The following is a 22,796-nucleotide window of genomic DNA, read 5'->3' on the forward strand; positions in this document are numbered from 1 at the left end:
TTGTGTTTATGGCCGTTCCCGAGAGGTTTTGATTTTATTTAGGATCTACTGTGTCTAAGAGGTTTGCACGTGTAGTGTTAACTCGTCCTCTCGGATATGCATCGCGACCCCGGGGTTCAGACGAGGAAGCTGGGGACCCGAGCGGCTTGCCCCAAGTCTGGAGGCGTGGAGTGGCTGCGGTTCCAGTCCCACACTGTCTAGCCGCACAGCCCTCTGTCCTGACACTGCCCCGTACTGCCCCTTTGAATTCCTCAACTTACACTCTTAAGTGAAAATGTGTCACAGACATGATGCCAAACTTAGGTCCCCGTGTTTCAGAGTCAAGGGCTAGCCTAGACTTAAGAATCCAGAGTAACAAGTTATCCAGGGAGGCTTACCTTCTTCTCATCCTCTGCGCGCAAAAATCTGAATCCAACAAACCCTGGGTCAAACTCAGATGTCTTAGGTATGAATTGCTCAGACGTTCTGATCAGTGAGTGTTGTTCTAAAACCTCCAGAAAATGCATGGCAAAGACGGTTGTCACACAGAGAGGTCGTAGGCAGGTGTGTGCCTGGAATTTCTAGAACAGAGGAGAGAACATAGAGAGCTATGAACTGCAGTCTGTGTGGCCCCCGGGGAAGGGTGTAAGTCTTCCCCATAAATTTGCACTCAGTTAAGAGTTCCTTGAACTCTCCTTGCATGTAATTGGGGCTACACAGAACATTCTTGAATGAATGTATTATTTTTTGTTAATCTGTACAATGCATCTATTTTAGTCCAATGTAAAGACAGAAAATAATGCCACATGCCAGCCTCAGATTTCCACTGAGACCGTTTTAAGCAAACCTAACACACCAGGACTAAACGTAAAACTCAACATTTCCCTTGAGCACAGCAGGAACTCAATAAATATTTAGTGAATAAATGAAGGAGTGAGAGAATATGTCTGACCCTACTCTGAGGAAATGCTCCCCAGGCAGCCCCAGTTTTCAGCAGCCCGTGAGACAGCACTGTGCACTTAACTTGGCAGTTGATGACTGGGACCTGAGTCAGCTAGAAATACTAGTAGTCGTCACATTTAGTATGACATGCAGAGAAAAGCAGAAGGCTTCGAGTACACTTTGGACATACTTTTCTCTGCCCTTCCAAATCTTTCTCCCTCCAGCTTCCAAATGGCTAAAATAAAGCTACAGCTACTAACGTATAAGCTTTATATGGTGATTTTACTTAAGGTGCACATGCTCATTCCCCCAGTAGTGTCACAACTATACTACACTCAAACTATACTACACTCAACAGAAATTCATATTTGTTGTGGAGAAGTTACAATTCAATATCAAATATATTTGAACTATTGGTTCAAAATTCTGTTTAGTGTTAGACATAATGCGTTACTACCTGTAGTCTGGTTTGAAGCCAAGTTTGCAGGAATATTAAATGTTGAACTTACTGGGCTCTGTTATTTATTTATTTTTTTGTACTCTGTAGGTTATAATGGGGGATCAAACGTAGAAGGGAAAAGCCCTCCAAGTGGTAATGGAAAACCGAATGGACAGAGATTTATCAATGGCCCTCAAGGGACAAAGTGGGTAGGGTACACTTCTTTACACATACAAGTTGTTTTCATGCTGTTGAGAAGAGAAATATGGTGAACGCTGTGTGATGATAAAGCTGTCTTTATTTGCTGCTGTTTCTCCAGTTTTAAGCACTCATAGATGAAGATACTTGATTATAGTTTCTTGCAATGCTCAGAAAGATCCTTGGTTCTCCTGAATAACTAGGTTTTTTTTCTTCTGATAGCTAGTAAGATAAGGCCAGGGTCTTTGTTTTTCATTTGTCTTGTCTGGTTAGAAAGGTTAAACTAATGTATGGCTCAACCCCAGCAATTACAGAGCTAATGAATAGCCTCCCAAATGAACTTATTTTTTTCCCCTGTCCTGATAGCTTCATTTTTATTTTTAATTTTTGTTTACAGTTTGATTAAATTTACCCATTGTCCATAAGTTGTCTGAAATATTTTCTAAAAGGAAGTAGAGTAAAAATAAATAAAAAAAACTCTGAATTATACCACAGGCAGTTTTCATTAGATCATCTTTTGAAACTTCTTACATTTGTCATTTGACTAAAATCACATATTCGTATTTTACATATGTCTAAATCAGATTATTTTCACTGCCTACGGTTAAAACAAATGTTTAGGGGTTTTGTTGAATTGAGAGTAATAGAAAGAGTACCTCACAATATTCAGGGATTTAAAAATTTGTTTTTCAGAAAATATATAATTTATGCTGGAATTCTCAGTCAAAACTTTCCATTTACAACAATAAGTTTTAGGAAAACACACTAAAGGACTTTATGAAATTTTCAGCCGTAGGTGATCTAAAGATGCATATTGCTATTTCTTAAAGGAATAGGGATTTATAATAGCGAGAATGTATCCTAGAGCAAACTGTCATTGCAAATAATTTTGACCTGAAACAGAATGGGGTGGATTTCAAAAGTAGATTTTATATAAACTTTATTTTAATTACTAAAACAGCACCCAACAGAGCGGCATGGTTATAGGGCTGCCTCCAGTAGCCCGATCCTGCCCAGCAGTGGTGCTCAAATGTTAACCAGCTCAGGATCACTGGAGGGCTTATCAAATTCAGGTGTGGGTAGGACTGGGTGACTTGAGTTTATGACAAGTTCCTTTGTGATGCAGAGGCTTCAGGACCAGGGCCACGCTTTGAGAACTGTCAGCAAAGAGCAAGAGCTTTTTCCTTAATAGAGACAATAATTGCTTTTTTCAAGTTTTATAGCTTCTTAGAATATGGAATTTTTGCATGCATAGTATATTAGACAATAATATTACAAATTATATTGCTTTTGCTATAGCAACATTGACTTTTAATATTAACAGCAAATGGAAACATGTTTTTAATACACTAAAAATAGATGTTCATTGCAAAAAGTTAAAAGAATTCTGAAATGTATGAAAAAGAAGATAAGCATCCCCAACCCCAAACTACTTGTTGGTGATGATCGTTGTTAACAGTTTGGGGTCTATCCTTCCAGAAATTGTTTCTCTGCAGTCTTAATCTTGTATACACAAAAGAATACATTTTTGTTTTTGCAAAATAATCATCCCTGTTATCTGAGTTCATCATAGATCCATATATGCAGAATCCCCTATGTCCTTTTGCTTGGCTGCTTTATTTTCCACAGTATGCGTGGGCCATTATTTATTTCTTCTCTTCCCTCAATTGATAGACACTTGTGTTGTTTCTCTTTTCCAGCATTAGCCATACTGTATTTACTGGTAAAAATATTTTGAGCATCTTTTAGGTATTTGAGAAACTTAAAACAATTTACATATTATACGGGTAAGCAAGTATAATATGAAACAGAAACAACTGGTTTGTACTTTATTTGAAAACCTTATAATGATACTGACAAAAATAGTGTCTCCTACGCACATTATGGTTTCCTTCTGTGAAAATTTCATGCATACGTACATGTAGTTGGACTGATATAAACATTTCGGGATGGTCAATGTATTCTTTAATGTATGTATGTCATGGATTTAGGTTGTGGACCTTGATCGTGGGTTAGTATTGAATGCGGAAGGAAGGTACCTCCAAGATTCACATGGAAATCCTCTTCGGGTTAAACTAGGAGGAGATGGTCGAACCATTGTGGGTAAGTGAGAATGGTTTTTAAGGAACAGTAGTCTACTGAATTAGTTGTGGAGGAACAACTGTTAATCTCCAAGTTAAGTTACTTTTAGCCTTGTGGGAAGAAGAGCCTCAAAAGTATAACTCAGTGTTCCCTGTCATACAGCTTTAGTCTACCCTTCCAGGCTCCAGCCTCTGGAAAATGTGGACTTCTACTTTGCTCTTGAAATTGGGCAGTTTGGGGAGGGGGTCTGCAAACTAAAGCCTGCAGGCCAGACCCTGTCTGTTGCATGTTTTTGTAAGTCTTGTGAGCTCAGAATAGTTTTTACATTTTTAACTGATTACTAAAGAAAGAAGAAAATTTTGTGATATGTGATAATTGTAAGAAATTCACATTTCAGTGTCCATACACAAAGTTTTATTGGGACACAGAAACATTTATTTATGTACTGTGTAATCCATTGGGTATGTGTTGTTTATGGATTACTTGTCTGTTTGCTGCTTTTGCACTACCTGAGTAGTTAGAACAGAGACCATCTGGTGCATAAAACTTAAAATATTTACTCCCTGGCCCTTAACAGAAAACGTTTGCCCCTCCTGGTCCAAAGTAATGCTTTTCCTCCTTAGGAGCAGGAATGAGGAAGAGGAAAGAATTTCTTCCTTTAGACACTTAAGAGTTATCTCAGGATAATGGGCACACTGCTGAGATATTTATATATGGTAACAGAGAATAATGGGCAATAGAATGAGCCCAGAAGCTTCTGAATAGCAGAAGGCATTGCCTTCTTAGCTGATGCCCTTTTAATTATTTTGCCTTTCCCTGACTGAAACATGGTGGTACCTCAGCTTTGAGAAGATATTTATCACTTGCTTTTGTTTTCTCTGGATTGTTTGGCCTTCTTGCATAGCTCTTGGGTGATTTTGTTTCAGATCTGGAAGGGACCCCCGTAGTGAGTCCCGACGGCCTCCCCCTCTTTGGGCAGGGGCGACACGGCACACCTCTGGCCAGTGCCCAAGATAAGCCAATTTTGAGCCTCGGAGGGAAGCCTCTAGTGGGCTTGGAGGTCATTAAAACGACCACCCATCCCCCCACCACAACCACACGGCCTACCACCACCACTGCCACCACCACCACGAGGAAGACTACGACGACGATGATGACAACGACTCTGAGGACCACGACGCCCCTGCCCACCACTACGACCCTGCAGCCCACGACTGCCACCACCCGCCGCATGACCACCACCCGCCGCCCGGCGACCATGCGCCCAAAGACCACCCGAACCACCATGCGGACGACGACCACCACCACCACCCCCGAACCCACAACCCCCATCCCTACGTGTCCCCCCGGGACCCTGGAGAAGCACGATGATGATGGCAACCTGATAGTGGGCTCCGACGGGCTCCCGGAGTGCTCCCCTGAGGAAGGTAACCGCTGGGTTCTGTGGGTAACCCGGGCCGAGCATGCGCACTTCGGCAGCGGGGCAAACCCGCGGGGAGGGGTAAGTCGGGTGCGCGGCGGAACCGAGGAGAGGCTCCCTCATCCCAGTAGGTGTGTTGGACGGTGCCCTGTCACAGCCAAGGCTCTCAGGTTCAGCCAATGAGAGCGTTGCATGAGGCATATGAAAAAGTTATCTGCAGGTCTTTTAAAACCAAAGTGAACCAGGCATCCTGAGTTTTATGTGGCAGCCTTATTACAACTCAGTTCAAATATTTGTGATGTTATTAGTTTGGACTAGCTTTTCCCAAAGTGTGTTCCCATGGATATTAGAAGATTAGTAGTCATAGTTTTGTTTTGTTTTTTTCTCTTAAGGTTCTGTGATTAGGTGATTTGCACAAGGTTGGATACATTTCTTACTGTTGAACATTGAGGTCATTGAATAGCTTTGCTGTGAATCTCCAAGTTTAGTGTTTCCCAAGCACGTTAGCAGCTGAATTTTTTTAAATCAGCCCTCCCTGTGGAAATGCCAGTCTTCACGTGGCTGGCTTTCTTGTATGATGTGCCTTTTCTCTGCGTTGCCATCCTGATCTGGGCTGTCCTGCTGCCCTGATTTGGGTGTGTCTTCCTTCTGAGAAAGGCCCAGGTTCCCTGAAGAACAGGAGCGGGAACACCTATTCCAGGTCATGGGGGAGCCAATGTGACGTTGTCATCCTTTCTGCTTTGGAAGAGGTCATCCTAGATTTGCATCAGGCATGGAGGAGATAAATTCATCTTCTTTTTCTCGGTTCGAAATGGATTGCAATGGTGGCTATAAAACTTATGTCTTTTTAAACTAAAGCAGAGTGAAGAGCCTTCATTTTGGGAATTGTTTGCTGCATGGATTTCTAGCATTATTGACTGTGATAAGCACAATCAATTTGAACATGAATTCTGTATCCAAAATAAGAATTCTGTTTGGAGTTAGTCTTCCACAGAAAAGTTCCAGATAAACAAAAAACTTGACATGTCTAAAAAATTTACACCAAAGAACAAGGAAACTCGTTTGGGAGAAGATTGTTGGAAAGAAAATTCTTACTTTGTCCATTTACCCTGTGAGTACAAATTTGAATTTACCTTTGAATTTCTTCTATTAAAATATTATGTTACTTTTCTTAACTTTTTCTACTATGTTATATATTTAAAGATTGAAGTAAAATTAAAGGAGAAAATTACTAAATAATTGTGAACAAAAGAGTGACTATTTTGGATTTAGTTTTAATTACTGTTGCTATTATTTTGCATTTTACTCTGTTTTGATTTCGGCCTTTTTAGCATGTTATTTTTATTTACTTTGTGTTTTTGGACATTTATTTGCATCAAAAGTGAATATTATTGTCAGCATTTTTGTTTCTTTTTTTCTTAGCAAATCATGGCATTTATCACTCCTACTCAATCTCCTGATTCCTTAATACAAGCCAAAGAACAATTTGACACTTGGTAGCGTTTTGAAAATAAGTACTAATCATGAAACATCTTGGGAGAAAATTAAATTTGGGAATAGCAACATATCCTCATATGATATTTTAATGTACTATAATTTATTATTTCAAAATACTTCCGTGTGGCTTATCTTTCTTTTTTATTGCTGCTGCCACTAACAGGTTTATTAAACATTTTCTCATTATTATTAATTCAAATCATAATTTTTATCTTTTAATCTTTTTAAACCATTTTATTGGGTATGATTGGCATACAGAAAGCTGTACACATTTACTCCATAGACTTCAATGAGTTTGGTATAAGGTACACCCAGAACACCATCACACTACCAAGCTCCAGGCACATCTGTCACCTTCCAAAGTTTCCCTCCCTGCTATGTTATTAGGATTGTTCTTTTCTATTTCTTGTGGTAAGAATGCTGACCACAAAAGTGGTAATTGTGTCCATGTGTGTGGTAAGAAGTTAAATTTAAAAGAAGTGTAATAGCTCTATTGAGATATAATTCACACACTATGAAGTTCATCCTTTCAAAGTTGGTGGTTTTTAGAATATTCAGTGTTGCGCAACTATCACCACCGTCAAATGCCAGAAGATTTTCATCATCCCCAGAAGAAACTGTCGCTATTAGTGCCTCCCCATCCCTCCCCACTCCCAGCTCCTGGAAACCACCAATCCACTTTCTCCCTCTAGGGAGTCACCTGTTTGAGACATTTCATATCAATGGACTCATACAATATGTGGCTTTTTGTGTCTGGATTCTTTCACTAAGCAGAATTGTTTTCAAGATTCGTGTACGTTGCAGAATCTATCAGCGCTTCATTCTTTTTATTCCATCACATGGATGTATCACATTTTTATTCAGTCATCAGTCAATGATCATTTGGGTTATTTATCCCTTTTGGTTATTATTAAAAGGCTGCTGTGGTAATGCAGGAGGGTCCCAAACTCTCTATATGTTCACCAGCACTTGTTATGCCTGTGTCATGGAGGTCACACCTGTGTGTCAATTCCTACAGGCAGAGATGCATAGTATGTGCTTGTTCTGGTGCATTGTTGGGACATATATTTTTTTCTATATATACACACTCGGGGTTGGGGGTTGTCTTTGCTTTTCAGTTCCCTAAATCTGACTTCTTCATTAGGTAATAAGCTCCTTGCAGTTGAGAGAATGTACCGTATTCCTTGTGGTACCTAGTTCTGCGTCTTTGGGTAACTACACCGTACCTTAGAGACAGGCGTTGTCACTTTCAGAGGTAAAATCGGTCCTCCTTGTCTTGCAGGTCCTGTTTCTACAGCAGATCTGTTGATGTCAGCTGCATCTGGAAATGGGATGAACCAGTTGACATCTTCAAGAATTTGTCGAGTGACTTCTTTGCATGTTGCAGAAAAACATCAGTCGTTACAGAAAATGGCTCTGCCCCACCACAGCTTGCTTTCAAGACAGAAAGTACAAAGGGAATAATCAAAAATTCATTTGAGTTGTGCAAACATCCCTGAGTTTCAAAGGGCTGTCATTTAAAATCTTCCTTCTCCAAACTTCTACTGAGAATAGTTTTTTTTACCTATTTTCAATAATCTCTGGAGCTAAGGCCTTACTTCTGTGGGGATATTTTCACTCATTTTTTTCCCATAACTATTTGGATAAACTACCAAAAAGAACAAACTACACTGCCATGGTTGTTGGCTGCCAGCTACTTTTTGTGAAGAGGTGGAGGTTTTTACCATCGATGCTGGGCTGACTTATAAAACATCCAGCTTTGCGTTCAAATGGTTCAAAATGGTGTTCTAGTGGGGCAAATTCACATGGTCAGCTTTAAAATAAAAAAAAAGTTGTAAATATACTTCATTACATCTGGAAATTACTTTTACTTGGCATCAAGATGGTGTTATTTTAGAGATAAATTATGCTGGCTTTTACTTGGTCTTAAAGAAAAAAAGAGCACCGAATCTCTCAGTAGGATGTTTGCTTATGCCAGAGAATCTGCCACTCATCTCAAGAAGTGATCTCAGTTTGCAGTTAAAATGTTGTTTCTGTGGCCTGCTGGTATGTGCTGGAGTATTTCAGCACCTCAAAGGATTACCATTAACACCAGAATCCAGGAAGGAAATGATATACATTTTTCCCTTTTCTCGTTTACCCTGGGATGCAAATACTACACAATTTATTCATTTTTGACCTGGCTGAAAATAAGGAGAGGAAATGAAACTGAACTGGTAATGAAGAAAGCAAGACTGTGCTTCTAAAAATTAAATTGATGAGGGAAGGAAAATGGTAGGCCAGGAAACAAGGGTAAGATAATCCCAGACTTTGGGGGTGTGGACCTGGAAACTGATTTGAACAGGCTTGGAAGTAATTTTTCTTGGATCCAGGCGTATTGATGTTGGAATTGACCTAAGGAAGAATTGTGTTTAATAGTTTTGCATGAGATGGCCGTTCTGCCCCCAATGGGTGGGTAATTTCCAACTTCTCTCTCGTTCACATTTTTTGGCCCCATCAGAACCTGCCTGAGTCATCATCACCTCAAGGAGCATCTCTTGGGCCTCTGAATGGGGGATGGGGACTTCTTACTGTAACCTGCAAAAGGACCAGACAAACCCGAGGTTGCCGTTGACCTCTGCTGGTGTTTATTTTGGCAGCATAACGTTCAGATGGTATTCAAAGTAGGCTCAACAAAATGGCTGGTAGAATAATTACATGGGAGTTCATATACTTTTTACTTCAATTTCCCCTTCCTTCCACTGTGGAATGATGATTGTAATAGAGCACCTGAAGATTCATAAAGACTTTGAATAGAGGCAGTTTTATGAAGTATAAAGTACATAGTGTTTGGAGCCAGAGGGGTTGAAGTTCAAGTTATTTTTGTTGTCATTTGCCATCCGTGTGTCTCCAGGCATGTACTAAATCCTCTCAGAGCCTTAATGTCTTTTGATGAGAAGTATAGGTCTTCCAAGCACGAAGGTTTTTTTGTAAAGACTAACTCAAACAACAGATACTTAAAAGTGGCTACTGCTGGGCGGCGCCTGTGGCTCAAGGAGTAGGGTGCCGGTCCCATATGCCAGAGGTGGTGGGTTCAAACCTAGCCCCGGCCAAAAAAAAAAAAAAAACCACACCAAAAAAAAAAAAAAAAGTGGCTGCTGCACAGAAGGCATCCAATAAATCCTGGTTATTTCTTCCTGTTTTCCCACTTCACTCCCTTTGAAGAGTGCAGTGAATTTAGAGAGTTCTGTTAATATATAATTGCTGTGTTCTTTAGGAGAGAAGGAATTCCTTTGAAATTTTTGAGTTATAAAATGTTTTGTGTCAATATTTTATCAATCACAGTGAGATGTTCTTCTTTTTATAGCTACATTTGTACCCCTAAATACAGAAATAATATAATTGATACCATCACACCGTCTCTTCAGCTTAAACTGCCCAAGATAACAGACAGAAATGCCTTATTATGCTTAAATCACTTACCTTTCTTGACTAAGATATCAGTGCAGTCATTATAGGAATTTTAATAACGTCTTCTAAGTAGGGTTTCCTGGAAGATAACAAAAATCACATCTAAAATTCGACAAGTTGCCTTTAAAGCATAATCCTACAGTCCTGAAAAGTCTAGTTGGGTTATTAAAATCTAGCCTGTCTATAAAGGGGACTTTGTGAACATGGGCATATTATTTACAAACTTCATATGCAGATTAAGAAATCTGATTAGTACAGATTTATCTCTTGAGTGGATGAGAGAGGGTGGGAGGTCAGAAGGAAGTAGAGAAGCACAGGGAACTCACATAGAGTTTCCCTACTAGGCCAACTTGGGAAAACCACCTTGCTTCTAGAATATTCCAGAGACAAGATTGAGGGCATGGAGAGAATGAAGGGCGAGGAACACAAGAGTTCACATGTGAAGGGATTTTTGCCACTATTGTGAGCACTGACCCCACTCTCTCAGCTGCTCTTTGCTTTGAGAAGGCCTTTCCCTCAGCACCCAGAGCAGGCAGACTGGGTGGGGGGTCCAGGCAGAGGTGGGGAGGTGGGAGCGAGCACCGTGGGGACGCAGAGGGAACTGGCTGCTCCTGAGCCAGGGATGGTGTGTGGATTGCCCTTTTCTCAGCCCAGAGGAGAAAGTCTAGTTTCCATTTCAGTGTCCAGGAGATTTTCCTTCTGCCAGAGCTCAGAAGACTCTGGGGGGGCTGCTGGTGGGATTGAAAGGCCCACTAGGTGCTGGGGCTGGGGGAGTGGCTGAGGGGGCGTGGTGGATCACAGCCTCCCTCCTCCTTCCCTAGATGAGTTCTCAGGCTTGGAGACTGACACGGCAACACCCACGGAAGAGGCCTATGTGGTATATGATGAAGGTATGACAATTATTTGGGCATTTTCTTTCCTGCTCAAACGATCTGTTTTAATCACTAAGTGGATGACTTTGATGGTGGTTCCTTCACAGTTCTGAAGGGAGCTCAGGGCAGGGCAGGTGCACCCCTCCCTCCAAGTCAACCCCAGATGCACATGTGACTAAAGAGAAAGAGCAAACGCAGCCTCCCGGGAGGTCCCTTATCTCCTGTTCCCTCCCTCCCAGCCTCTCCAGCTCAGGTGACCCTGGAGCTGCCCTTCTGGGCCCCTCCACCTTTGTTCGTAAAACTGCCGGGTTTAAACAATGTCTGGCTTCCTTCTCTTCTCTTTCTTCTCCCTTTTCTCTCCTTTTCTAATTACATAAAAGATGTGACGGTGTGAATGTGTTTATTTCTTATCGTAGAGTCTTCACAAGGGCAAATTTGTAACATTAAGAATACAAAACGCCATGGGCAGCATGGAACAGTCACTAAATGAACGGTAACTAATGTTACTATACTTAGGGCCCTGTGATCATTGTGCGCTTTATAAGTCACCTCTGCAGTTGATGAAGTTCACGTAAGAGCCTTGTCCCCACCTGGTGCGGGCCTTTGACACTGGGACTCGGGATTCTCACATGTGCTCTACCTTTTCTGCTATTATTCAGAGCCTAATTGTCTTAAATCCCAGCTGTGTGAACAATACCACCTTTGATGCCTTATTTACTCATAATAAAGTTTGATGCAGTGGTTTAATCCTAAGTCAGTTTTAACAGCAGCAGGTGTCTGGATGGTCATGGTGGTGCAGACCTGTAATCCTAGCACTCTGGGAGGCCAAGGGGAGAAGATCAGTTGAGGTCAGGATTTTGAGAGCTGCTCAAGCAAGACCCTGTGTCTACTAAAAATAGAAAATTAGCCAGGTGTTTAGATGGACACCTGTAGTCCCAGCTACTTGGGAGGCTGAGACATGAGGATCTGTTACACCCAGGAGTTTGAGTTTGCTGGGAGCTGGGCTGACATGACACCATGGGACTCTAGCTTGGGCAACAGAGTGAGGCTCTGTCTCAAAAAGATCCCTCACACCAAAACCCAATAGATGTCAGAAAACAAAGGAAGTTTCTTAGCACCTTTGAAAATACTATACTAACCATCTGTCTTACTGTCTTTGAACGGTTTGAAAGGGGGACAGAGTTTTATTTTCTTCTTCAGATGGCAAAGGATTAGTTTCTTTTAGCAGGATTAATCCCACCTCCTTCCTCCAAAAAAAAAAAAAAAATGCATACACAGATGATGCCTTTTAAGAAAAAATTCAAGTTCCTTTTCTGATGTGATCTTTCATTGCTCCAAATGAGAAAATGGTGCAGATAGGGAATGGGCTCGGACCAGTTCCATGAGCTGAACTGGATGGATTTTAAGTTCTCTCCAGCTCTGACTATAAAACTTCATTTTTCTGGTCACATATGTTTCTTTGTCCTCTTTTTCTGTTTTATTTGTAGCCATTTTTCTGTGAGGACTGAAATGGAAAGAAATAGTACTTTAGTAGAAACAGACAACGTTTAGGCATAGCTTTCGTTTCAGGCTGTTGGTGTATGTTTCTGTCTGCAGTTGAATCTTAAGGAGGCATCACTATCTGCCAGGGCCCAATTACAGAGCCTTCCTAACATTTCAGATTATGAAATTGAGACCTCGAGGCCACCAGCCACCACGAAGCCTTCGACCACTGCGGTCACACCAAAGGTCATCCCTGAAGAGGGCACCATCAGTTCCTTTCCTGAAGAAGAATTTGATCTGGCTGGAAAGAAACGATTTGTTGGTAAATGTAACCGCCTTAATCAGAGAAACATGAGTTTTTAACTTTTGCTCTTTGAAGAAGAGCATAACCAATCTCTTGGCCTGGCCAAGGCAGTGCATTTTGAGTTTTCCCAGAGTGAAATTTCCATTTGGGGTAATTTAGTGAGTTAGTCCTGTTTGGATGCATATGAATTTGCTGTCTGCAAAAGGGGAGGGGAGGACGCAGGAGGAAATTTGGTGTCTGACAGAGGACAGTTTAGAGAGGTTGTCTCATGTAGACTTAGGTGTAAGAAACTGAAGTCATCAGCACCAAGGGACATGAATATTTTTACTGCTGTTAGCTTTTCTAAGAGGACTCAGGATTCTCACAGGAGGTAAGTCTGGGCCTTATCTGCATATCGTCTGCTAAATTCTTCTCAAAGCTCAGTAGCTTACTAAATTGAGCCACCAACGCAGTGTCTCAGAGTCAAAGCTTTTCTTCTTTTGTTATTATCTATCATTTTCGTTAGCCTCAAGGATTTGGGGTTTAGAGATTCGTTTTATTCTTCTTTCTCAGTGATCAAAACAATTTCAATAAAAATTTCTGTGTAACTTAACTATGCTTCATTCTCCTAGCAAGCCTTTTCCCACTCCTTGATGGAACTTCATTAATGAGACAGTTGGATTAGTATGTTACTAAGTGGAGATACGCAACAGCTTAAAACAGGTGTCCTCAAACTGCGGCCCGTGGGCCACATGAAGCGGTGTGATTGTATTTGTTCCCGTTTTGTTTTTTTACTTCAAAATAAGATATGTGCAGTGCGCATAGGAATTTGTTCATAGTTTTTTTTTTTATAACTATAGTCCGGCCCTCCAACGGTCTGAGGGACAGTGAATTGGCCCCCTGTTTAAAAAGTTTTGGGACTCCTGGCTTAAAATAATACCACACTCTTCTGTTTCCAAAACAAATGTTCTACCATGATCAGAGAACAGCTCTTGCCAGCCAAGGTGTAGTGATGGAGTGTCTAAACCACGTGAACTTAAAGAACAAGAATATTAATTTGAGGCAGCATTCCTCAGGCAAATGCTCCCGCTGGCTGGGGCCTGGCTGCCTTTGCCGAACATTCTGACTCTTCTCTCGATGGTTCCATGGCAGGGGTTGAAATGCTTTCAGGGCTGTAATTAACTGTTCCACAAACTCTCCTGAACAGTGAAAAGCTTTCATTGTCTGGGTTTTCCTGTGTCTGTCACTCTTATCAGGCATAACCGCCTACTCCCCCACACTTTCTGGTAAGATCCATTGGCAAGTCCTAACAGCCTAATTTCATACCAATTATTGGATACTAAAGAATCTAAAAATTCCATTCAGTCCTCCCAGCCAACTGAGAATGAGAGCCTAGAACCCAAAGACGCAGCGGGATCTGTAGAAATTACTAGACGTTGTTACTTGAGAGTCTGGCCTGTCTGAAGCCCCAGCCTCGTTTCCTTGGCATTTCTGACTTCTTGAGAGCAGAACATGAGAATGAGAGCTGAGGGCTAGAGGTAAAAGGTTAGAGGTAGAAGGTCTCCCATTTGATCCACACTTAGGGGACACACCCAGCATTGGTAGGCGGGAATATAGGACTTGTTCCCTGGGTCTGTATCCTCTGAAACAATGTGTGTAGAAAAGGCATGAATGTGAATAGCTTTATCACACGGAGAAGCGATGTTGTAGAAGGCTGTCCAGGCTTGGCCTTAGGCACACCCCAGATGGTTGTGGAGCTGTGAAACTCTAAAGAAGTCTGCAGTTCAGGGCTGAGGTTAGAGGCTGTATGTTTTGATGAGTATATATTTTTCTCCAGGCCCAGGATGGTTGAGGGGATGAACTGTGTTAAAGAGAGTGCTAGTTAAGTGTAGTGTGGGCCTGACTCACACTTTGGCAGAGTGCTGGCTTATAGTTCACTGAAGCATGGTTTGGGGATCTTCCAGAATCACTTTGGGAACATAGTCAAGGTTGATGGTCACTAGGATCTTTCAAAACTACTAGACTGAAAGATATAAGCACATAAGCCCATTAAGGAGAGCTAGGGGTGTGCTTTTGAGCTTGGCATTGGGGCTGATGGCTCTGGGCCCTCTGTCTGGTGGGAAGAGACTGATGGTGGGGCTCACTCCAGGGAGCAGATGCTGTTTTCTGTCTGCAGAGGTGGCCTTCCGCAGTGCAATTGGCATCTCTGTTCTTTTCCAGCTCCTTATGTGACGTACCTAAATAAAGACCCGTCAGCCCCTTGCTCTCTGACCGATGCTCTGGATCACTTCCAAGTGGACAGCCTGGATGAAATCATCCCAAATGACCTGAGGAAGAGTGACCTGCCTCCTCAAAATGCTCCCCGCAACATCACCGTGGTCGCTATGGAAGGCTGCCACTCGTTTGTCATTGTGGACTGGGACAAAGCCGCCCCAGGAGACGTGGTAACAGGTGTGTCCTAGGCAGATGGTCAGAGTTCCCATGATCTGTAGGTGGGAAATACAGACCATAAGGGATGGACAGATGGATAGATGGATCCATGCAGGGATGGATGGGTGGGTGGGTTGGACGGAGGAGTCCAGCTGTATTATTTTAACAGGATGAAATGTAGGCAACAACGGAGGCCTTGTGAGGTAGTGTACAGAGGGCTGGGTGGAAGTCAGGAGTCCTGAATCCCAGTCCCAGATTGATGTGCAGGACCTTGAGGTGGTTACTTCATCTTCCTGGGCCTTGGTTTCTCTGCATGCAAAATACTATTCTGTCTCTAACATTCTATAAACCTGCAAATGGCCAGGGAGTCCAGGCAGCCACTTGCAGATCAGACCCTCTGTGATGATAGAGCTCCTACCGTGCCGTGGAGCTGCCCCGCATCAGAGCAGCCCTGGGATGGTTCCTCCACCTCTTGCCACGCTGCTGGGGGCTTCCAGACCAGTCTGAGTTCTTCTCAATTTCTTATGTGGAAATTGAATGTGATGGAAAAATTCCCCAAGGATCTTGAGCCTTCTAGGTCTTGGCCTTTGAGATGTTCATGAGTTCATGTGACTCTGCCAAGGATATATTTAAAGATAAATCTTGAAATAAGGTGCTACAGAAAAAGAATTGAGATTTTCTTTGAGTAATGTCTTCCTTTGCAAATGATTCCTTCTGGGCCCGTGTGCTGTATATGAGGGAGGAATATGCACGTGGAACGGTGTATGTGTCTCAGGCCAGGGACCTTAGCATCAAAGGCTAGAGTTTGACATTAGCTATTATGCTATTGTAGTTTATATAATTCAAAATTGCTTGTGCTTTTGTTTTATTTCTTAAAATGAGAAAAAAAAAATCCAAGAATATCCGAAGAATAACTTCTTCTGTGGAATTTGGATAGTAGCCCAAAAGTCAGGGTAAGGGGCATAGGAAAGAAAGCCCTGGGGTATCGTGCCAGGTGAGGTGGAAAGGCCTGGGGGTACAAGGAGGGTGTAGGATTGTCAAGTTCAAGTCTTTGGTGTAATGAAAAGCTGATCGCTCCAGGGTGTGAGCTCCATGGGCTGCAGAGACCAGTTCCTGTGAAGTCCAGTCTGTTTCTAATAGAACACAAATAAATCAGTGGAAGGAGCAAAGCTTGTCATTAAAACAGCCAGAAAATCCTTGTATTTATGGAACGTGTCTTTATGAATGGCAATTTTAAAAAGTGAGCAAGTAAGCTTTCAGAAAAAAATAATTGAAAATCTTATTTTAAGCTCTTTAGCTTTTGATCTTTTGCATAACAGATATTACTTAACATAAATATAATCATTGCGCCCTGAGCCAAGGGGCTTTGAAGAAACACTGGCTGAAGAAGAAGAGCTTTGGCCACATTAAACATGCCTCTAGGGCTCTTGCAGCGAAATAAAATCCTTCACAGAACTCCTAACACATTCTCCCGGGCATAATTCAGACTCCATTCCTGTACACTCGGCTTTCTGCAACACCCATGGTCTTGCTCCTCGGGCCATTGGTCATGTGTTCCAAGCTGTCCAAAGCTTCCTAAAGTGTCCTCTCATCCTTCACCTACCCTACACCTGATCTGTAATGAAACCTCAGGGCCCTAATCATGAGTGCTCGGGACACTAGCATACATAGCCCCGATGGGGTCTTTGTAGATTTTGAGCACTTCCCATGTAAAACTGCCAACTCCCCTGGAGCTGATCACAGCAGGATGTTTCACACACGACAGGGCCCTGCAGCATGGGGGAAAAGCAGCCAATCCCAAAGGCTAAGAGGCAAAACAGCCTTCTCCCTGCAGGCTCACCCCACCCCAGCATTTAATGGGGTTTCTCAAGGCTTGGTCCTGGGTCTTCTTTTCTTCTTGCCCCATCTCCTCTCCCCACAGGGTTTTAATTCTTCTTGGAGATGAGTCACTGATGTTTTATCTCAAGACCAGGCCTTCCTCTCCTTTGAGCCTCACAGAGTAAAATCAGACACAAACAGTAAAATCACTTGATGTCATCACTGGGATGTCTCCAAAGCACCTCAGACTCAGTGTACGAAATCATCAAACTCATGGCCCTTGTGATCCCCAAGCTGGCCCTCATCTGTGACCCCTGTCGCAGGGAATGGTCCCACTTCCACACATTTGCACAACCCTGAAGCTTTGGAGTCATCTTCAAATCTCGTTGTTTTATCTCACCTCCATATTTAGTGCATCCATGTTACCTCCTGGTTTCTCAGGACCCCATTCATTTCTCTCCATCCTAAGGTGGCCACGGTGTCCCCTGCCCACCTGCACCCCACAGCCTGTTCATTCTCGCACAGTAGAGACGAATTGAAGATGCACACCTGGCCATGTCACCCTGCAGTGTCTTTCTCTTTCATTTAGAATGAAAAAGCCTAGCATGCTCAAGGGTGTTGTCCAGTTTTCTGTTCTGTGCTGCTTCAGCCTCAGCTCCTGCCTGTCCCAGCCCTGCCACTCCCAGGCCATATGCCCCCTCTTGGCTCCTCCCTCCTGAGCCTCTCACCGGGGGTTCCCTCTGCCTGGAGCCCTTCCCACCTCCTGTTGCACCTTAACTGCTTCCCATCCTTCAGGGATCTCAGCTCCATGTCCTGCACGGAGGCAGCTGTTCCTACAAGCCCTCTGGAAGCACCATGGACGGGCCTTCAGAGCACCGAGGGAAAGTGCTTATTATTCTTCCTCTGTGTACACGTAAGAGGCCTAGTAAAAAGGATGTGCTGAGCTGTGATGTGAACTTCACTTTCCCTCCTGGGGCAGCCATGAAGGCTGGGCAGGTGTCAGGGCTTCAGGCCACCTGCCGAGGTCTGATATCAGCAGATGAGACAGAGCAGGTTGGATGACAGGAAGAAGCACTGCCTGTCACCGTCATTACACAGCGAGGGCCAGGGCAGGCACAGGGACTCAACAAGGAGGAGTGAAAGGACCGGCTTTGCCAGATGGGCCTGGGGTCACTGGGAGTCTGGGGTCTTCCAGCTACACATGCGTGCACAACAGTCACTGCCAGGACAATGGTATGTTGTCTCTACCAGAAAATGCTTATATATGTGTGTGGGAACAACTCTTTTTCTTTCTCCTGCTTCTTTTTTGTCTGTACAGTCAAGAAGATCAGATGTGCTCTGATTCTGAGGAGATGGGGAAGCAGGAAATGGGGGTTATACAGAGAAGGAAGAGAAATAGTGGGGTAGCAGGTCATCAGGAAATGCCTTGATTCATTGTCCCCACTAGGTCCACCAGTGTCATGTTCCATCCTGTCCCAAGGAGCTTGGGGTCCCTAAATTCCTCCCCCAGAATCTTGTCTGTCTCCTCACTGAGCTGCACCTGCTGTGTGGAGTGGCTGCTCAGTGCTCACTGGGTCCTCCCCTGTGTCCGTGTTCAGGCTACTTGGTTTACAGTGCATCCTACGAAGACTTCATCAGAAACAAGTGGTCCACTCAAGCTTCCTCAGTGACTCATTTACCCATAGAGAACCTGAAGCCAAACACAAGGTATGATGTGTTAGTCTTTTATTAGCCTTATAAGAACCAAAGAACGAGACCTGCGTGCATGGTCACAGATAACCTTTGATTGGAAACAAAGGGGTTAATCAGAATGTTTTTATGATTTCTTTGAATTCTCTGTCTAGCTCCTATAGAATGTCAATGAATGTTTACCGTATGTCATGTCATTTTCTTAGGAGAAAGTACTGTATGGATTGTAATTGTTAGGTTATTGTGTTTATATTTTATTCCCAATTTTCCTAAACGCTGTCTACCGCTGGGGGGAAAAATTGTTGTGTGTTGAAAGATAACTGGTCTACTTTTAGTTGCCAATGTGTCGGCATTAGGCAATGAAACCTTGATGTGTGACGTTAATGGAGCAGCAATTATAAACATTTTAATTAAGTTGTACTCAAACTCTCTGAGGTAGGCATTCAGGCCATTCAAGAAGGATGCTTTGTACACATTAGCAAAGGTCACAAGCGTGCCTTCATTAACGGGAGTGGCTGGCTGGCCAGAGCACCATTCTGGAAGCCAGCATTTATAGGCAGACCTGGTTTGAGGGGTACAAAGAGAGTGGTGGCCATTCCCCTTTCATACGCTCTGGTTAGGATGGTCATGGCCATCAGAGAACACTGGCGAAGCACCAAGCATGTGATGGTCAGGCTGGTAGATCGGCTCTCTGGAAAAAAAAATTCCTGGATTGATAGTGTTTTCTGATTTCTGTGGCATAAATATTCCCACCATGGCCAATTTCAAGCTGCCGTGGGCTCACAGAGCCCCTGTGTGTACGCATGGCCCTCACAGCCTGTACAGAGGCTCCTACATGCTGTGTTGAGTCACCGTGTTTCCTGAGCAAGGAGCACCAAGTGACAGTGCTCCCAGGGCCTCTCATTCCTACTTGGGCAGAGGGCACGGAGAAGGCCGGAATAAAACACGCCCATGAAGTGGAAGTGTGGGAGAGGGGGTGGAATCTGGACTGTGGCCACGGGCACAGGGGACGCGAAAGCCGAGGATTTTCCTCAGGACATCTTAATGTGTGATTGGGGTCACTTGAACTGAGCTTTCATAAACTAGTACACATTCCAGGATTTGGCAAACAAAAAGCAAGTAGAAAAACAGGAAACTGAGAAAGCACTATTTCTTTATTTTTCCCTAAAAGCAATGGAAAATTGATTAGAGAAAACAAAACCAACAAAATTAGAGAAAATGGGGTTGACATCCATTGGTTTTATTGTGTGCAGAGTGACAAGGCTTCTCTAACACAGCCATCGTGGCAAACAGCCAAACGAGGCCTTGGCCGTGTGGCCCCAGAGCTATTTGCAGCAGAGTGATAGCTCCTGACCCCCCAGCCTCCTGACCCCCCCCAGCCTCCTGATCCCCCAGCCTCCTGAACCCCAGCCTCCTGATCCCACACCTCCTGATCCTTAGTCTCCTAACCCCCTTCCCCAGGCTCCTGACCCTCCATTCCAGTGCTATTGCCACAGCCTTTGCTGCCAGGCTGATGTAGCATTTGAGTTGCATTGGGAGGTGTTTATGTGGGATGATGGCATGTTCCTTCTTTCTACAGTACCAGTGAGCATCTGCCCTTCATTCCGTCAGTGTGCACTGTGTGTGTCCTAAGCACCAGGCTGGGGTGGGGTGGGTGCTCAGGGCCTTGTAGAGGCTACAGATTCTTTTTATAAACTCCTACCAGTCCACGTGGTGAGGGAGGGCACTCGAGCTTTGAGTATGTGGGGGGGGGATTGATTTTTTTCTGAACCTGAGGGTAGAGCAGGGGGGTGGTTCCTCAGGGGAAGGAAGAAGGGAACAAGAAGAAGCAGGTGACCTGGGGAACAGATGGGTGCGGTGGGGCCAAATAGCCGCAGGTAGAGGGGACGCCCCCAGAGAAAGGAGTGTTTTGAGAGGTGAAGGAGGCAATTTAGGGTGAGGGGTGAGTGGGGAAGCCGGACATACCAGTGCCATGTCAAGCCACCATTCCACCCTCTGCCCATGAGGCCCTGCATTGGCGCTCCAGCACAGAGGGCCACTGACTGCTGAGCAGGTGCCACTCCACCCACAAACATTTCCTCAAACCCTCTGCATGGCTGCTCGATGTCCACGGCGAGGCAAGTGTGACTGTGATGTGAGGACACTGATTTTCTTCCTGCATCACCAGGAAGCAGAACGAGAACGCCTTTGAGGGGCTCACTGTGGGCCTGTACCTTGCCGGTCACAGCCCTGGAAACGGCTTCAGTGCCGGTGAGGAATCAGGAAGTCAGTTTGCTCCAGAGAGGAGGGAGGCTGGGAAAGAGCGTTGTGGTTCACAGCTGGTCCCACTTGTGACTTTAAGTAGGCATGATCTACCTTCTTCACCAGACTGAACCCCAAATCACTCTTGGGAGTCTGCATATTGTAAATTATACTTTGAGCACACAGGTTGTCACTACTGAGGCTTTTCAAAGGAAGGTGCCAAAAGCTTACACAGGAAGGCCAGGCGGCAGGGGATGGATTGCTTGTGTTACCAGAGACCATTCAGAGTGGGACATAACATACTTTAGTCTATAAAAAAAGCTTAATGGCAGCGGCGCCTGTGGCTCAAGGAGTAGGGCGTTGGTACCATATGCCGGAGGTGGCGGGTTCAAACCTATCCCTGGCCAAAAAAAAAAAAAAGCTTAATGTAGCTTTTGAAAGTGGAGATTTTAGTTTTTTCATAATTTCATGTTGTTTCTCAGCTCAACATTTAAATCAGCACATGTGAGTTTCTGGGGGACTGGAATCACTGTCTCAATAGGGAAGACAGGTTTGGAGAATATTTAGGCCTCGGTGGTAAAACAAACAAAGGCCTCTGCATAGGCTTTTCCACCTTGTCAGTTGAATCGCACAGTGGTGCTTCCCTCTGCAGATCTGGGGACTGTTGTGTTCTCAAGCAACGGCTTGAGAACTCTTCCTTCCTTCCTTATGTTTCGATTTCCTTTTTCAAAGAAGTATCTGTAAAGTTTGACCAGGATCAATGATGTATGCCAAACCCGCTGCTTGAACTGCCTGGGGAGTTTTGCCTTAAATAACTCCACAACCACCGAATGAAAGTACACATAGCTGGGCCAACAGGAACTACTGAGTGAATTGGGGTTTGGAAACTCATATGTTCTTAATTGTGTATATATTTTTTTTTTAATTGAAATTTTTAAAAGAATACTTTTTTTTTTTTTTTTTGAAGATAGAGTCCCTTGCCCAGGCTGGAGTGCCGTGGGATCAGCCTAGCTCACGGCAACCTCAAACTCCTGGGTTCAGGCAATCCTTCTGCCCCAGTCTTCAGGGTATCTGGGACTACAGGTGCCTGCCACAATGCCTGGATAATTTTTTTCTATTTTTAGTGGAGATGGGATCTTGCTCTTCTTCAGGCTGGTCTTGAACTCCTGACCTCAAGCAATCTTTTCACCTTAGCTTTCCAGAGTGCTAGGATTATAGGAGTGAGCCATCAAGCCCAGCCCAAAAAGAATACTTTTAAATGAAATGTGAATGATGTAAGAAGACTTATTTTACCCAATGGCTTTTCTTTGCTTTCTATTTAATTATACCCAAAGTGAAGTCTCTCTATGTACTATGAGGCCAGAGACCACCTTGGCCAAGTCAGGAGGTCAGAAGGCTTGGGGCTGGGGCCCTTTGTACAAGGGGTATAACCCTTTGTTCTCTAAATATAAATAATTCATCTTTTAAAAATTTAATGTATTTTAATTAGTGCATATGATCTGTGTGCCTGACTTAAATAAACAATTTAGTAACATTTGTGGCATTCTTGCTGGCCCAAAGCCAGAGGAAAAGGCTCTTCATGAACTCTCTAAAATGACAGAGCCACCACTCCCAGGATTCTACACGCCCCCTTCATCTGTAAGGAGCTGCGTACGAAGACAGCACATAAAACATCCGGAATCCCCGAGGAGGAGAACCTGAGGAGTAAGAATAGATGCCACGGGTCATGACATGGTGTCAGCCTCTAGTATTTTTTGACCACTCTGTCTTTTAGCTACGCGAATGCGAAGTGAGAAGCTTGGAGACTCCTTCTCCCTCTGGCTGACGCAGTGTGCTTTCTAGCCCATTCTTCGTTCCCAGAGTTTAGCTCTACCGCACAGCCCCTCTCTCCAGGCCTTTCCCCATTCCCTGTTCTGGACTTGCTTTTCTTTCTTGGAGCCACAGAAGCTCTTAATTCAGTGACTTTTGAGGCAG

General features: G+C 43.8%; 1 protein-coding gene across 2 annotated transcripts in view; it reads left to right on the plus strand.

Annotated features, from left to right (window-relative positions):
• Nucleotides 1–22,796, plus strand: part of FNDC1 (fibronectin type III domain containing 1) — an 87,650-nt gene that overhangs the window by 55,992 nt on the left and 8,862 nt on the right. For both annotated transcript variants that reach the window (XM_053592337.1, XM_053592338.1), the window contains 7 exons: nt 1,469–1,569; nt 3,550–3,661; nt 4,567–5,067; nt 10,829–10,897; nt 12,540–12,683; nt 14,865–15,095; nt 18,491–18,599. In XM_053592337.1, the coding sequence (XP_053448312.1) occupies nt 1,469–1,569; nt 3,550–3,661; nt 4,567–5,067; nt 10,829–10,897; nt 12,540–12,683; nt 14,865–15,095; nt 18,491–18,599 (1,267 nt within the window). The remainder of the gene's footprint in view (nt 1–1,468; nt 1,570–3,549; nt 3,662–4,566; nt 5,068–10,828; nt 10,898–12,539; nt 12,684–14,864; nt 15,096–18,490; nt 18,600–22,796) is intronic.

This window comes from Nycticebus coucang, chromosome 5, assembly GCF_027406575.1.
Source record: "Nycticebus coucang isolate mNycCou1 chromosome 5, mNycCou1.pri, whole genome shotgun sequence".
In the NCBI taxonomy this organism is placed as follows: Eukaryota; Metazoa; Chordata; class Mammalia; order Primates; family Lorisidae; genus Nycticebus; species Nycticebus coucang.